This window comes from Monodelphis domestica, chromosome 6 (assembly GCF_027887165.1).
Source record: "Monodelphis domestica isolate mMonDom1 chromosome 6, mMonDom1.pri, whole genome shotgun sequence".
In the NCBI taxonomy this organism is placed as follows: domain Eukaryota; kingdom Metazoa; phylum Chordata; class Mammalia; order Didelphimorphia; family Didelphidae; genus Monodelphis; species Monodelphis domestica.
Window position 1 is genome coordinate 261,938,366 of NC_077232.1, and position 16,389 is coordinate 261,954,754.

General features: G+C 34.7%; 1 protein-coding gene across 6 annotated transcripts in view; it reads left to right on the forward strand.

Moving 5' to 3' along the window:
• The window catches only part of PPP3CA (protein phosphatase 3 catalytic subunit alpha), a 418,815-nt gene that overhangs the window by 319,015 nt on the left and 83,411 nt on the right, over positions 1-16,389 (forward strand). For all 6 annotated transcript variants that reach the window (XM_056803150.1, XM_056803152.1, XM_056803149.1 and 3 more), the window contains 3 exons: positions 2,272-2,396; positions 12,533-12,644; positions 13,520-13,665. In XM_056803150.1, the coding sequence (XP_056659128.1) occupies positions 2,272-2,396; positions 12,533-12,644; positions 13,520-13,665 (383 nt within the window). The remainder of the gene's footprint in view (positions 1-2,271; positions 2,397-12,532; positions 12,645-13,519; positions 13,666-16,389) is intronic.

A 16,389-nucleotide genomic window follows, 5' to 3' on the forward strand; every position in this document is an offset into this window, starting at 1 on the left:
AGACAATTCACTTGACAATTTATTGGTGCTTCTTATCACAAGAAATGTAATGCCAATTTTCTTTGAGGTATAAGGTAAGGTCAAAACACATTCACATGAGTATAATGATCCAAGAATGTAAATAATGCCCTATATATAAAGCAGATCCTCACATATTGCCTTCAAGAGCTGAAGAAGCATTTTCTAGCATTTTATTTTATAGAGTAAAGTTTCCTTCCCATCTAATCAATTGCCAAAACCTATCAGTCTGTCACCATAAAAATTCTTGAGTCCATTCCAATGTCCCTACTCACAAAGCCTCTACATACTATAATTGAGGCCTTCATCATTTCAGGTCTTCCATTTGGCCTCCCTGACTCTAGTCTCTCCCTTTTACAATTCATCCGCCTTGAAGATGACAAAATGATACTCTTAAAAAATTTTTAAGCTCTTACTTTCTGTCTTAGTAGCAACTTTAAGACAAGGGCAAGATCTAGGTAAACAGAATTAAGTGACTTGTCCAGGTTCACACAGCAAGGAGGTATCTAAGGCCAGATTTGAACAAAGGTCCTCCCAACTCTAAGCCTATCCACTGTGCCCCATTCTTGCCCCAAAAATGATACTCTTGAACACACACATCTAACTGTAATGTCCTTCTGCTCAAAATTCTTCAATTACCCTCTTCTTGCATCTAGAAAAAAATATAACTCCTCAGCCTGCCATTTAAATCTCTCCAACTGGGCCTTCATCTCTCATTCCAGTCTGATTTCATATTATTCCACTTCATACACTCATTTCCCACTAGTTTCACTGCTTGGTTTGGTTCCACCATCATCATTCTCCTCCCCAAGTCATCATCCTGAAACTCATCAGGAGTCCTATTTGCCCCTGCATCTTGACTGGATATCTGAAGAGGGTAGAGCAAAAGCTCCTCCCAAATACCCCTTTTAAAGAAGACTGCTGTTGCAGTCTCCTTATCAAAGTGATCTACTTTCTGGAATGCATCCCCTCCTTACTTCTGCCTCTTCTGATCCCTTGCTTCCTTCAAAGCTCAGCTTGAGTACATTCTCCTAGGAAAGGTATTTCTGATTGTCCCAGTTCTTAGGACATGCTCACTCTTGAAATGACCTTGTATGACTTGAAACATATTTTACATTCATTTATTTATATGTGTTGTTTCTTCCAAGTAGAATATTAGGTCTTTTTTTTTTAACTTGCTGTTGGAAAGTTTCTTATTCATTGCATACATTTATAACTGAAAGAATCATTTCCTGCATTCTGGAAATTAATTAACTACTCCAGGAGCTCCCTGAGGCCAAGAATAATTTCATTTTTGTCTTTCTAAACCCAGGAATTATTATAAATGTTGGATAAAGAGTGGTTGAATTTTAGTGAATTATATATAATGTAGAGTTAATATTAGCTTTGTATGCTCCTAACTTTTAAGTTTCTTCAAAGGATACTAGCACAAATATATAAATTATAGAGTATAGTGCCTAAGACAGGGTCATGGTGCAAATGAAATGTTTAAATTTCATTTATGTAAATTAAATAGCAAATTATGACTGTGCAAATTTAAATACCTCTGCAACCTGGAAATGAAATACTTTCTTATTATAAAATCATGAGTAGTAATTTGCAAATTGATACTTTCTTATAATAAAAAAGTAATAATTTGTATATCACTTCTATTTTTAAAGATGTCTCATAGTTATTTCATCCATTAATCAATAAGCACTTATTAAACACCATTTGGGTGTTTGGATACTGTGCTGGATGGTAATGATACAAAGAAAAAAATTAGTCAGTTTTCAGTGAACTTACATTCATGACACAAAATCACATATACATGCTTAAGTGAACTTGCCATATATGCAAAACAAAATTGCAAAATAATTGGAGATGGGATGGCAATAAGAGCTGAGAGGATTACGAAAAGCATGCATGTTGAACCTGGCACTTGAGCTTATGCACTTAAAGGGAAGTAGATTATAAAGGGCAGAGGGGAAATGGATCTGAATTCTAGGAATGAGGGACCACCCAGCCAAGGATATAGAAACCAGATATGGAATAGAGCATTATAAAAATATCATGGAGGCCAGTTGGTCTGGGACATTGAATGCTGTTAACTCTTCATTCTTTCTAGATTTTTTCTTCAGCAAATTTGTTAACTTTTCTATCTTAACATATATGTGGCCTCTGACCCTCAAAAAGAATCTGCATGTAAAAAAAAAATATTAAGACTAATATTGATGAATGGTCATAACCAATGATTGTATTTGTCTCTTTCAGTTTGTGGGGACATCCATGGACAATTCTTTGACTTGATGAAACTCTTTGAAGTGGGAGGCTCTCCAGCCAACACACGATACCTCTTCTTAGGGGACTATGTGGACAGAGGGTACTTCAGTATTGAAGTAAGTTCCAGCTATCTTTGTTTCTTGGGTGCCCAGAGAACTGGCAGCAGTACCCATAATAAGACAAGGGAGGGGGGAGGGACACTCCCCTAACATTCACTTAACCTTAAAATGATATCTTTTTATGGTAGTCCTTCCTTCTTAACATATAAAATCTCTATCAGATTGCTTACCACCTAGGGAAAGGGGGAGGAAGGAGGAGGAAGTAAGAGAGAATTTGGAATTCAAATTAAGTTTTGTCAAATTTAAACTTAAATTTAAAAGAATAATAAATTTTAAAATAAATTTTAATAAAATATTTAAATAAATAAAAACAATTTTAATAAATATTAAAATTAATAATTGACACAACTTGCTTTGAAATTTGGGTAAATGAAGTATTATTTTAAAAAAACTAAGTGCTGCTGAAAAATATTTAGCTTGCTTTTCTCATAGTTCTCCACCTCAAAGTCTCCCTAATGTGAAAGTTCATTAAAGAAAGGATGGTAAATATTTCTCCTTTGCTACAAATGTGTCCTCAAATTTGCTCGAAGGGTATTTTACTTCCCAATAAGTAATTTTTTTCTATTATTACTTTAATATACTTACTATGGGAAATATTTTAGTAATTATAATTAGTACTATATTTTTGCAATAATTTTTAACCTCTTTTGGATATTCTGTCAGTCATTAAATATTTATTAAACACCTACAATATGCCAGGTAACATACAAAGTGCTGGGGTTACAGAAGATGAATGGAGGAACTCACAATCTAATTGCTCTCAAACTCTCTGTTTTAGCCCTTTTTTTTTCTTCAGCTGGAGTGGAGTGCCTCAGTGGGGAATTTGCCTCCTCTCTCCATTCCCTGCTCATAGGAACCATGATTCTTCTGTTAAATGAAATAATGTAGAGGAAAGAGCAGTGACTCCAGAGTCAGATGACTTTGGTTTAAATCCTATCTCTGATGCCAACTATATCTGTAAAACTGGGTAGATCACATAACCTCCTTTGTTCCAAGTTACCTCATCTGTAAAATAAAAGAGTTGGATAAGATGGTGTCTGAGAGACTTTCCAGCTTTTTTTTGTTTAGATTAGAATCTTTTTTATATTTTTTCCTTTTAAACTTTATTTTATTTGGTCATTTTCAAACATTATTCATTGGAAACAAAAATCATTTTCTTCCTTCTCCCCCTCCCAACACCCCTCCCATAGCCAAAGCGCTATTCCACTGGATATCACATGTGTCCTTGCTCCGAACCCATTTCCATGTGGTTGGTATTTGCATTAGGGTGCTCATTTAGAGTCTCTCCTCAATCATGTCCCCTCAACCCCTGTATTCAGGCAGTTGCTTTTCCTCAGTGTTTCCACTCCCATAGTTTATCCTTTGCTTATGCATAGTGCTTTTTCTCCTAGATCCTTGCAGATTGTTCAGGGACATTACACCGCCACTAATGGAGAAGTCCATTACGTTCGATTATACCACAGTGTATTAGTCTCTGTGTACAATGTTCTCCTGGTTCTGCTCCTCTCGCTCTGCATCACTTCCTGGAGGTTGTTCCAGTCTCCATGGAATTCCTCCAGTTCATTATTCCTTTTAGCACAATAGTATTCCATCACCAACATATACCACAATTTGTTCAGCCATTCCCCAATTGAAGGGCATCCCCTCATTCTTTCCAGCTTTTGACTGGCCATATTTGGTAAAGTAATTGTAAACCCTGAAGGATGAGCCTTACTAATCAGGGGTCGGTGGGCTGTCTTAACAAACCAAGAAGAGTACAATGGTATTTGTATTTGTGTGGATACAGCTGATATATTTTGTCTTTAGGGGAACTTATTAATACACAGAGATGTCAAACTCACAGCCAGGCAGCAAGCAACCCACAGAACTCCATGGTGGAACAGGACCAGATTAACATAATTGAGAAATGTGAAAATAAACAAAAATACACTATTACATAGATAATATTAATTTGTGGTTTTCTAAATCAATATGCAGTGGCAGTGATACCCTGCTCTTTGAATTTGACACCAGTAAGATTAGTGTACTTTGAAAAAATCATTAAAGGGGCAGCTAAGAGTCTTAGTGAATAGAGAGCCAGGACTGAAAATGAGAGATCCTGGGTTCAAATATGACCTCCGACACTTTCTAGCTTTGGGACTCTGGGCAAGTCACTTAACTCCAATTGCCTAGCCTTTTTCAATTTTTTGCCTTAAAACCAATGCTTATTATCAATTCCAAGATAGAAGGTAAAGGATTTAAAAAAACACAGTTTGGCAGCCTTTGAAACAGAATCTTACCCACTCATCTTTCTTCATTGAATAATGTTGTATTACAGAGTACTTTATTTGAAATTATTTGAATATGAGGCATTTCTAAAGTCCGTATTAATTTAAGACTGCTTATCTTGAAGGTGGGAGACAATTTAGATCATATAATTTCAGAAAACTTATCTGAAAATTTGTTATTATACTTGGTTAGAAATTTTTTAAAGAGATTGCTTATCTTTATGTGGGTTCTACCACAGTATATTAAATTTTTTTAAAGAACTATTCTTCATTGGAAGTAAAAATTAATTTCGTAAGTGTCATACTTGTACCATATCATTATTTTTTCCCCAAAAGATTCTTTGTTCACCTTTATAAAGTCTCTTCTTCCTTTAAAGGCCACGTTATTCTTAACTACATCATTACAGTACTTAGAAGAAATGGATAATTATAAAAGAATAAAATAAAACCCATATTACTCTATCCACTCAATTAAGCAATTTATTGAGCAGCTACTATGTACAAAGTGTAATACAAGGTGCTAAGCTGTTGGGTTGATACTACCTACTTTCAGGAGTTTACAATTTAATGGAGGATACAAAGCACATAAAGCAAAGTTACATAATTCTATGATTAGTTATTGAAGGGGAGCATTAATAAGTTTTCAGGATCTCTTAGGTTAAACAGGGAGGCTGAGCATGAAGGTCTTCATTTGAAAGTATTGTTTGAAATAATCTTCTCAGGGGGGGGGTTAAAAATTATTTTTTAAATTAACTAGCATTTATTTTCTCTTCTCTCCTTCACTGACAAAAACAAAAAGAAAACCCTTGCAAGAAGTATGCGTAGTCAAGAAAAACCAGTTCCACAGTGAAAAAGCTTCATAGATTTTAAAAGAGGATATAAGGACAGCGCACAGTGGAGGAAGTGGGAAGAGACCTGGATGGTTTCAACTTTCAGATCTGATTTTGAAACCTAATAGCTATTTGGCTCTGGAAGAATCGTGTTATCTTTCTGGTCTTCAGTTTATTTATCTGAAAAACAGTGATAGATTAGATGTGTGGTCTCAGTTCTGAAACACACCCCCTGGGCCCTCAAGACCTGAGTGAATCTCCTCCTTTATGAGAGATTATAACCAGGACTTTCAGGGATACCGTAATCATCAGAGACTTAGCTTTTCCTTATTAGAAAACTAACCCTCCCAAATTCTCTACACAAATTTTAGGATTCTCTATAGTTATTGAGAAATGCTTATTCAAGAACTTTAATTCTAAATAAATTAGAAAGTTGCCACCCTCTACCTTTATATTCTCACAGGCAAATTCTTTTTTATTGGATGACTCGTGGTAGATTTTGTAATGTTTTTGATTCATCTCTCAACAAATCCCAGAGGCTTCTGAGATTGCTTGAGGTTAGGATAGAATTAAGCCCTACCACAGGGCAAAAAAAAAAATACCATGATAAGAGACACAATCAAACAAGCATTTATTAAGTCCCTCTTAGGTATGCTCTAACTATTTGGATATACATTGGGGATACAAAGAAAAATAAAGAAATAGCAATCACTCTCAAGAAGCAACCAACATACAGATAGAACATACTTTCTTCCAGCTCTCAGACTATCAGCATATTTTAAAAAACCCAATTGGAGTGAGGGGAGGCCTATAGTATATTTCTGCATCTCCCTGAGGACACATATTAACTTAAAAAGTCACGTATTTATATTATCTTTGGTTCATCATATTCTTATTTATTTTGTTATATATATAAATATATATTTATATTTATTTATATATGTATATATAAATATATATATATAAATATTTCCCTATTACATTTTTATCTGGTGTGCATCACACCTTGGAGTATTATGGGGCTGTTTATAGCCTTTGGGCATCTTGTTCAACATTCAATTTCTAGTACCAAGAGACTTATCTGTGTCTCATTCTTACTCATAAGCAACCTAAATTGTCTAAAAGAATCCAGATTAGCTAGTTGCGTTATTTGCTAGAAACAGCACCTGATGCTTTTTAAATATTCCTGCTAACGTTGCCCTCACATAATAATATTAAAACAACCTACTCAAGATAAGCTCTGTTGCTTTCTCTAAATATACATGTATATATATATATATATATATATGACTCTATAAATGTGTGTATCTATATATGTATGTAACTATATGGGTGTATAGTATATGTAACTGTAACTATATATGTGTTTAATATTTATAACTATGTAAGAATATTATATAACTATGTCAGTGTGTATAATATATAACACTCTCTGTGTATATATATATATATATATATACACACAAAACTATTCCTAATATATTTACATAAAATTGTACTAATTTTAGGATTCTCTATAATTATTGAGAAATGCTCATCAAGAACCTTAAATAAATTAGCAGTTTGCCACCCTCAACTCTGATGTTCTCACAGGCAAATTCCATTTTATTGGATACCTCAGGGTAGACTTCGTAATATTTTTGCTTCATCTCTCCACAAACCCCATAGGTCTCCTGAGGTTCCTTTAGGTTATCCAAGCTGGGTTTCCCCAGCATTAAATAGGAAGATGTGATTTAAAAAGAATTGTCCTGGAAGTTTAGAACCTGGCTCTATGGTCATGGATGCTGGTACTTATAGACCTTGTCTCATGTTTTCTTTGCATGTGTGTGTGTTGAGTATGAATCACCTGTCATAAATGATGGAAAGTTGTGACGATGCACCCTAAATTTTCTTGCTTCTTTGATTTTTTAGCCAAGATTAGGACTTAATTCCTGGGAATTAACCAGAATAAACTAGAAAGGCTTGAGTGTTCAAGAAAAAGATTTTGTTCATTAGAATAAATGAATGTGATAGTTATAGCAATAGCATTAACTTTAAGAAAGGTGTCCTAATCCATTTGAGCTTCATTGTGTCCAAGCTTGATTCAGAATTGCAAATAGAGGTCTTTCCACCCAATAGCTACTTCAGGACTGCTTGAATTTCCAAATTTCCAGGCCCAGTAATCTGACTCTCCTATTCAATCTGCCACTAAATTGTCTCTGGCTTAATGCTCTGGAGCAATGCATTGCAGGCTCTAGCCAGATGCAAACTCTCAGGGATATAAACTAAGCTAGAAGCTTCATCTATGTTTAATCAGGGGAGGTTGTTTTATTTATTAATTATGAAGTCACATAGGCCAGAGTGGATTACAATGTAGAATCCTCATCAGGGGATGTTCTGAGATGCTGTGGTAGAACAACAAAATGACCCAACAAATAATGTTGAAAGATAAGGAGATGGCTTGGGATACAGATAGACACAGGAGGCTGGTTGTCAATAGGATTCAGTCATTCTACCCCCATTGGGTTTTTATTCATGATCACCCAGGAGGGAAGTGTCTTAGAGAATCCAAAGCTGGTATTTCTCTATTCTGTTTTTTTTCTTTTACCAATAGGCATTTCTAGAGATGAAACAGCTGCACTTCCTTGTATTCCTCATAGCATCAAGAGTTATTTGGGTATAATATTCTTGAAGTTTTGCATTTTCATCATTTAAACAGAGTCACATCCTTTCTTAACTAACAGCACTAGAATCTTGAGTCAGAGGCTCTGAGATCAAATCTCAGTGTGACTCTGGACAAGTCATTTAATATTTCTGGACCTCAGTTTTCTTATCTATAAAATAAAGGCATTGGGATAAATGACATCCAAGGTCCTTCCTGGCTCGAAATCTAGAATCCTATTTTAGCCCTCATTGACTTAATTTTAGCTCCTACTCCAAGGACATTTAAAGCTGGGAATAAAACTTTTGCTGGCCGGAATGGAATTCTTTGACATGTTGTGACCTGAGTCCTAAAGAAGGGATAAGTCTTACAAGAAACAGCTTCACTTCTCCTTGATTGAAAGAGAAGCTATTAAAAGAGATGGTAGGAAACTCCAGGAGAGAGAAATGGGCAAGTGTGTGGAATCTGGTTATAGTTTCTCCTAGATACAAAGAGATAGAGAGGAGAGTAGAAGGGCCAGATGATGAAGGAACCTCAATATTTCCCAGTTTGACCTGAGTTTGGGCCCAGTAAAAGTAGGGTGGAGATGGTGTATTGTTTTAACTTTAATTAAGGCAGTTATTAATTTCAGTGAAGACGGTGAATAGAGATATGAACTCGCGGTCAAGAAGGCGTGATTTAAATTTTGGCTATTGTACTCCAGTGTCTGACAAAGTTTCCTTTGAAACAGTATTAGTTTCTGAGATTTGTTAAGCACTTTGTGAATCTTCAAACACTATGTAAATGCTTGGTATTTTTATTACTTTTTGGGAATCTAGGTTGACCAGAGGATAGCTCTCTCAGCCTGGAGTCAGGAAGACCCAAGTTCAAATCCAGACTCCGATACTAGCTCTTTGACCATAGAAAAGTCACTTAACCCTATTGGTCTCATTTTCCTTAGCTATAAATAAGCTGGAAAAAGAAATGACAAATCACTCCAGTATCTTTGCCAAGAAAACCCAAATTGGGGTCTTTAAGAGTCAGACATGACTGAAACAACTGAATAACATTATTACTTGTATAATACTACTTCCTGTAAATTAAGAGTCTATAGGAATGGAGACTAGCCCAGATGTAGCTAGCTCTGAGAAGGGATGAGGCTAGAATGGATCTGTGCAGGAGACTTGATCTGGCAAGTCTATGTGATCCTGGGCAAGTCACTTATCCTTCTCCCCTCCCCGCTTTGCCTAGCCCTTACTGCTCTTCTGCCTGTATTGATTATAAGATAGAAGGTAAGGGTTTAAAAAAAAAGTGTTTGATCTTGGCTTGCATGTCAAAGTGAATCATTGGTAAATCTGAATATCAACTGATGCCTCAGAAACAAGGAGAGAATGATATTACTTTATCAACTTTAATAAACATCCCAGAGTGGCTCAAGCTGAGTTCAGACTTCTTAACCTTGGGCAAAAATATGCCAATCAACCATTACTTTCTAGGATGAAGCTGGGCTGGCAGGTTACACTAACATATCCATGGCTTTCCCTCTCCAGCTACACGTGCACAGAAAAATCTCAGTGTAAGGATAGAGTTGAAGACATCAATTAGAGATTAATTTTTCCTTACTGGGAAGAAAAAGGAAATATCTGGAATATATCAGTAGTGCCCACATTCTATGAGTGAAGGCCAGAGAAGGGAGTGAGTGCCAGTCTTTTGTTTTCACCATTAACAAAAACAAACATCTGCTTAGAGAAAGTACAAACACTACATACAGTATAATCCTACAATCCCTTTGTTCCCATATATCCCAGCCTTTCTTCTTCCTTTTTCTTGTTCCTTTCTACCTCTCTTCCACTTTTTAAAGCTTCATCCTTTTTAAAAACTTTCCTATAATGTATATAGTCAAAAGAATAAATTAAAAATATTCAAATTAGAACATAGAAATTAGAAAAATTAGAGAAAAACAAATAGGCTAAAATTATATATATATATGCATATATATATATGAAATTAATTTAAAAAGTGTACATTCAGTTTTCTGTGCCTAATAACCCAAACCCAAATCACATACCTTTATTTGGGAAAGAAGAGAGTAGTATTATATAGTTATAACCAAAATTTGTCTGGAGATGATTCTTCCTAAAAATAATAAAGGGTTCATCCTAATATCGTCTGAAATTCTTGCCACAGAAAATTATTGACAGCCTCTTAGATTGTGACTGTGTGATGATAGCACAGCCAATGGGGTCAGTGAAAAAACTAAACAAACTAGTTGTTTGGTTGCTTGAATGTTCTTCTTTTGTTTTTGTAATGACTGTGGCAACAATGACTGGTGGAGATTTTGAAACTCTTCCCCTGTAGATTTGTGATTTCATCCATATTGTTATATCCTCTAGAAGTACTTAACACAGCCCATCCATATCTTCCCATTCTGAGCTACTCTTATTCATAAAGAGTTTGACGATTTTGAAAATTACTAGATTTCAGTTTTATTTAAGATCCCTTAAATCCCCTCAATGTTCTCACACAGTTGTTTCATTATGGAAGAGTATCAGAACTCTCGATAGAGAAGGAGCTACCCACAAAAAAAAATGATGTCACTGGCAACAAATTCACACCAGATGTTGAGGAGTGAATTCTGGCAGGAGTCTACCCTCTAAATCTTATTCTTGCCCATGGACTTAACATACTACTTCTTACAATATTGGTTGTGTTTGAGATTCCAAGCTATGTTTGGGAAGTGATTTTATTGTTTGATAATGACAAGAAAGAAAATGAAATTCAAAGACAGAATTATTTTATTCTCATTGTGTCATAAGCAAGAATTTTTGAGCCAATTATATATTTTTAAATACTCCACATTAGAAGAAACAAAAACAATAATAATAAAGAGGAGGTTATGTGAGTTGTCTACTCAGAATAAAAATTAGGCAATATAGGAACATTTGTAGAGAGTATTTCCATGTGAGATTTGGGGAAACCAGCTATGAAAGTGTTACAGTAATTAATCCTAGAGGTGATAAAGACACATGATAATGTCAAAACAGGATGTTAAAGCAGCCTGTGAATTTTCAACAGATGGCAAAAAAGAAAATGTGATGCTTAGAATGTGATTTCTCTAGTAACATTTGACAAATTTGAAGAAGCCCCCAGTCAGGATTTCAGTAGGGGAGAGGTTGCAAGTTTGGCTATAAAAGAAGTTGTTACATTTCAAAGTCAACCATTTTTTTTTCTCTTTGGGTTTTGTAAGTAGATGACAAGTATAGCTATTTTAAGGTTTAGGCAAAAAAAGAAAAAAATACTTAATCCCCCCCCCCATATAGTTTAGGCCTCTGCTATGGCAGCACAGAAAATTTTGAACTGGATAAGTTCCCCTCATTGATATTAATAATGGTTTATAAATATCCATATTGAGATGTGAACTTCCAACCCTGTGAAATATCCACAAGGACTTTATTAAAATATGTGCACAAATATCCAGCTTGACAAATGTCAATTAATCAGAAGGATGCTTAGACCAAAATCTGGGTACAGCCTGCTAAGAAGAGTCATTCCTATCATTTACAATGAATATATCTGCTAACCAAAATACAGATTCTTTGTACTTAATATTCAGAGTACACATTTGTCACAAATGGTAAAATTAATTCACACTGAGATCAATGAATAGTGACTAGCAAATTAATTCAACATGTGTACCTCCTTTTATTGCCAACTATAATCATTGTTGGTTTCAACTATTCCTCCCCCTCTGTAAGAGGTAATAGGATTGAATTACACATAGACAGTGGTACCTTGACACACGAGTTTAATTCATTCCATGGCCAAGCTCATAACTCTATTTGCTTGTGTGTCAAATCAAATTTCCCCATTTAAGTTAATAGAAATTCAATTTGTTCCAGCCCCCAAAAGAAACACACAGATTTTTTGTTTTACATGTTTTTAAGTATGAAATGTACTTTTAAAATAAGAAATAAATATATTTATAGGTAATAAGAAAGAATGTAACGAAAGAAACTTCCTGGGGAAGATGCTGGCAGAGAAGGTTTTCATTTCTTGTGCTTTTGTTTAACATAACTTACTCTCTACACAGGCAATGCTACATTTAAATGCAAGATTGGCCTTAGGCATTACTTATGATATATGTAACTTTATTACTAAACTTAATTGCTATTTTTTACTTTACTCATATCTATCAACCTACCTACTCGCTATATCTATCTATCTATCTATCTATCTATTTATCTATCTATCCATTTATTTGTATTCATAATACACAAATTGGGGAGAGTGAAGATCAGAGAATACATGTTACATGAAGGCAGGAATTGTTTTGTTTTAATCTTTGCATATCAATGTATTAAATACATAGACTATGACATAAAAATATACTATTTGATCATTTGTTTTGTTTTTCAGTGTGTGCTGTATTTATGGGCCTTGAAAATCCTTTACCCCAAAACACTGTTTTTACTTCGTGGAAACCATGAATGTAGACATTTAACAGAGTATTTCACATTTAAACAAGAATGTAAGTATATCTCATGTTTGTTACTGTGAACAGTAAATGTTACAAATGAGAAGTCCCTAAGCTTTTTATGTCTTATTTTCTTTGTCAAAAGCATAATTAAATAAAAAAGAAAATGAAGTCAGAAGTGAGATCATATCTAAAATTACATAATCATATAGATGTATGTTTGCATGAAGAGGAAAAGAGGAAAGGAAGGGAGAATTTAATAAGAGCCTACTATGTACCAGGCACTCTACTAAATACTTTACAAATATTTCTTTTGATCCTTATAGCAACCCTGAGAGGCAGAAACTATTCTGATGCCTGTTTTCCAGATGGGGAAACTATGACAAACAGAGGTTAAGTAATCTGTCCAGGGTTACACAGTTACTAATTGTCTGAGTCTGGATTTGAATTCAGATCTTCCTGACTGCAAGTCCAGTACTCTATACACTGATTAAACTAGCTATTTCCATCTCTAGGGAGCAAAAGTTTTGATTCTTGAGATTAAGGGAGAAAGAGAAAGGAAAAAAAGGAGAAGCAGAATGAGAAAGGGAAAAAAAAAACAAAGTGGGAGGAGAAAAATAAGAACTGATGAAGGAAAGAGGAAGAAAAGAGAAATGAAGAGAGGAGTAGAAACAGGAGAGAGCAAGATGAAGAAGGAAAGAAAAAAGTATGAAGGAGAAAGGTACAAATAGTTATGAATGAACAACAAACACAAGAAAGGACACTGCAATTAACATGTATCCTTTCAAATTATAGTAGAGAAATGCTAGAATTTAGAAAGTGTATAGATTTGTGTTCTAAATGTGACACCATGCAAAAAAAAGGTCATTTTTTATATGTTTTTGTGTATATATACATATATCTCCAACTTTTCCCTTATATCCTCAAAGGTAAAATAAAGTATTCAGAAAGAGTATATGATGCCTGTATGGACGCCTTTGACTGCCTTCCCTTGGCTGCCCTGATGAATCAACAGTTCCTGTGTGTACATGGTGGCTTATCTCCAGAGATCAACACCTTAGATGATATCAGAAAAGTAAGTCTAGTTATTAGCAGAATCCCAGACTTTCAGCTTATTAAATTATCAATAAGCAGATTCAAATCATCTTATGGATCTTGGTGTTACAATGACATTGGTTTTAAACATGGTCATTTTTTGTCCCCAGAGGAGAAGTAAAGCTGTTTTGTGATTTGGGCTTGTTTGTTTGTTTTCTTTTTTTTTCTTATAGCAAAAATATTGAGAGTTTACACTTACCACTTGAAAATTGTGTTTACTAGACTTCTTTGAGTAGTTAATGCAGCATTTGACCTCTAAAAGTACATGCCTTATTCATTTTCTTTGGCATACTCCAAACATTCATTGTTTATTCATCAGAAGTGGAAATTCTGCATTGCCTTGGAGAAGAAGCAAAAATCACTTGTCTTAAAGCATACCACAAAATTATGCTTCCTTTACTTACTATCAATAACACTTTAAAATGGTGTGACAAGCTTTTTGTTTGTTTGTTTAGTGATGATGGTTTGTTGCATGAATAGATAGAATGAAGTTAACTTTTAAGAGAGATTCTTATATTTTATTTAACCAGAGCCTATTAATATTTTTATTTAAAGGGAAGATGGCTAAGTTGACTATGGAGAGATATTATATCCCTCTGTATCTCATGTCTAGAAGATATTTCTAGTGATAGAATAGAATTTTTCTCTTTTTCTCTAGAATAAGGCTGAAAACACTGTGCTTATAGCTTTGAGAACCTAAAGATAATGAGGAGCGGTGAACCAAAGCATTTTATTTTTTTCTGACAATAATAAAGAGAGTTATAAATTTACTTCCTGGTGGTAACCTTAATCCTAAATTCCAGTCCTAGATGTGGGCATAGAGAAATGTTAGAACTTAAATATGCAAGTTTTTACCATATTTTTTTAGTGTTTGTAGCATAATAGTCATAACCAAATAGCAGGATACATTGGATGTTTGTGTTTGGCATAAAACTTTGTAAGAAATCTCTGATTTCTCTGAGGCATTTGGGTACTGGAGTCAAAGGAAGGACCTTGGTTCAAATCCTGCCCTTGCCACTTACTCCTTGTGTGGCCTTGGCTAAGTTACTTAATTTCTGTAAGTATCAGTTTCTTGATCTGTAAAAGGGAAGGGTTGGAACAGATGAGTTCTGGTGCCCTTTCTAGTTCTAAGCCTGTAATACGAAATCAAAGCAGCCAGGTCAGTGGATAGAACACTGGACCTTGAATCAAGAAGACCTACATTTAAATTTGGCCTCAGACATTACGTGATTGGTCCAGGAAAGTCACTTAATAACCTCTGTTTGCCCAAGTTCCTTCAATTGCATCATGAAGATAACAGCAGCATCTACCTGATTGTTGTGAGATCAAATGGGGTTCTATTTGTAAAACAGCACAATAATTATCACATAGTAGGTGCTATAATAATATTTACTTCCTTTACACCTCCTTACCCCACTGACTATAGTTTTATAAATTGTTCTGTGACAGTTGATGAGGAGGGACATACACTACATGACTCCTCTATAGGTTTTATATCACCTGTCTAAAAACCAAGGGAATCTCTAAAGTCCCTTTTCATTCTAACACGATGGTTCAGCCCTCTTTATTCTGGCTCTTGTCCAATCTTTCTAGTCTTATTTCATGTTCCTCTACTTTATGTACCTTGATGTCAAGCTACCAGCTGTTCTTTCAAGTAAGCAGTCTATCATATCCTTGGGTCTCCATACAGTTTTTCCAATATGAGATTCTGCTCACCTCTAACTCTTAGAAGCACTCACTGGTTTCTAAAATATTTAACTCATATTAACAAAACTTCCCTTCCCTTCTCTTCCCCATTTTTTAAAGTTATATTTGTCCACATAAATATGGACATGTTCTATACCTCCTTCAATATGGCGGCTCTGTGAAGGTTGGTCTTTGTATCCCTAGCACCTAGCTCTGTGCCTTAATGAGTTCAGAAAACCTAATTAGAAGAAATGGCAATAGCCCATGTTTTCTGTTATTGGTATGGTTCCAGTTGCTTTTGACCTAAATCAGGACCATTTTTCTAAGTGACTATATTTAGACTAGAACAAAATGAGTAATTATTCATTTGAGGGTGACATTTCTAAATTGTGAACAATGCAAGCCATTCTACCTTATTTTCTTTTTTGAACTGTTCTAGGGAGACTTTGATACACTATACATACATTCATAGAGTGTACATAAACACACACACATATGTGAATTTCTTATCAAAATGAGGAATTGGTTTATTAAGTGCAGCCTAGATTACTTGAAGGTTCTCAGAATCATGGCCACCCTATATTAAATCTGATTTTTGTTCCAGTGTTTATTCTTGAGGACAAATTTGGATACTCGAAATGATTATTTAGTTATTATTTTCCTCAGTATTTTACTTTCAAATGGTTTGATTTTTTTTCTACTGTGTTTTGAAACCTCATTGCTGACTAAGATATTTGTGAGCATTTTTAGTGGTCTACCCAAGCAATTTAATAAGGATTTTAAATTGTTAAATAAATTAATAAGATAGGTTTCTGTCCCCTTAAGAGCCTCTACTACAATGGGATCATGGTACTTTGAAAAAAATAAATTATTTTGCCTGAAACAATATATTGAGGGAGAAAAACACTAAAACTGGATCTTGCACTCTCTCATTCAGGTAAATAACTCCTCAGATTCCAGGAGGCATTACATATTTATTTTCCATTGCTGTAGGATAGTAGAAATAGATTGGTGGGCA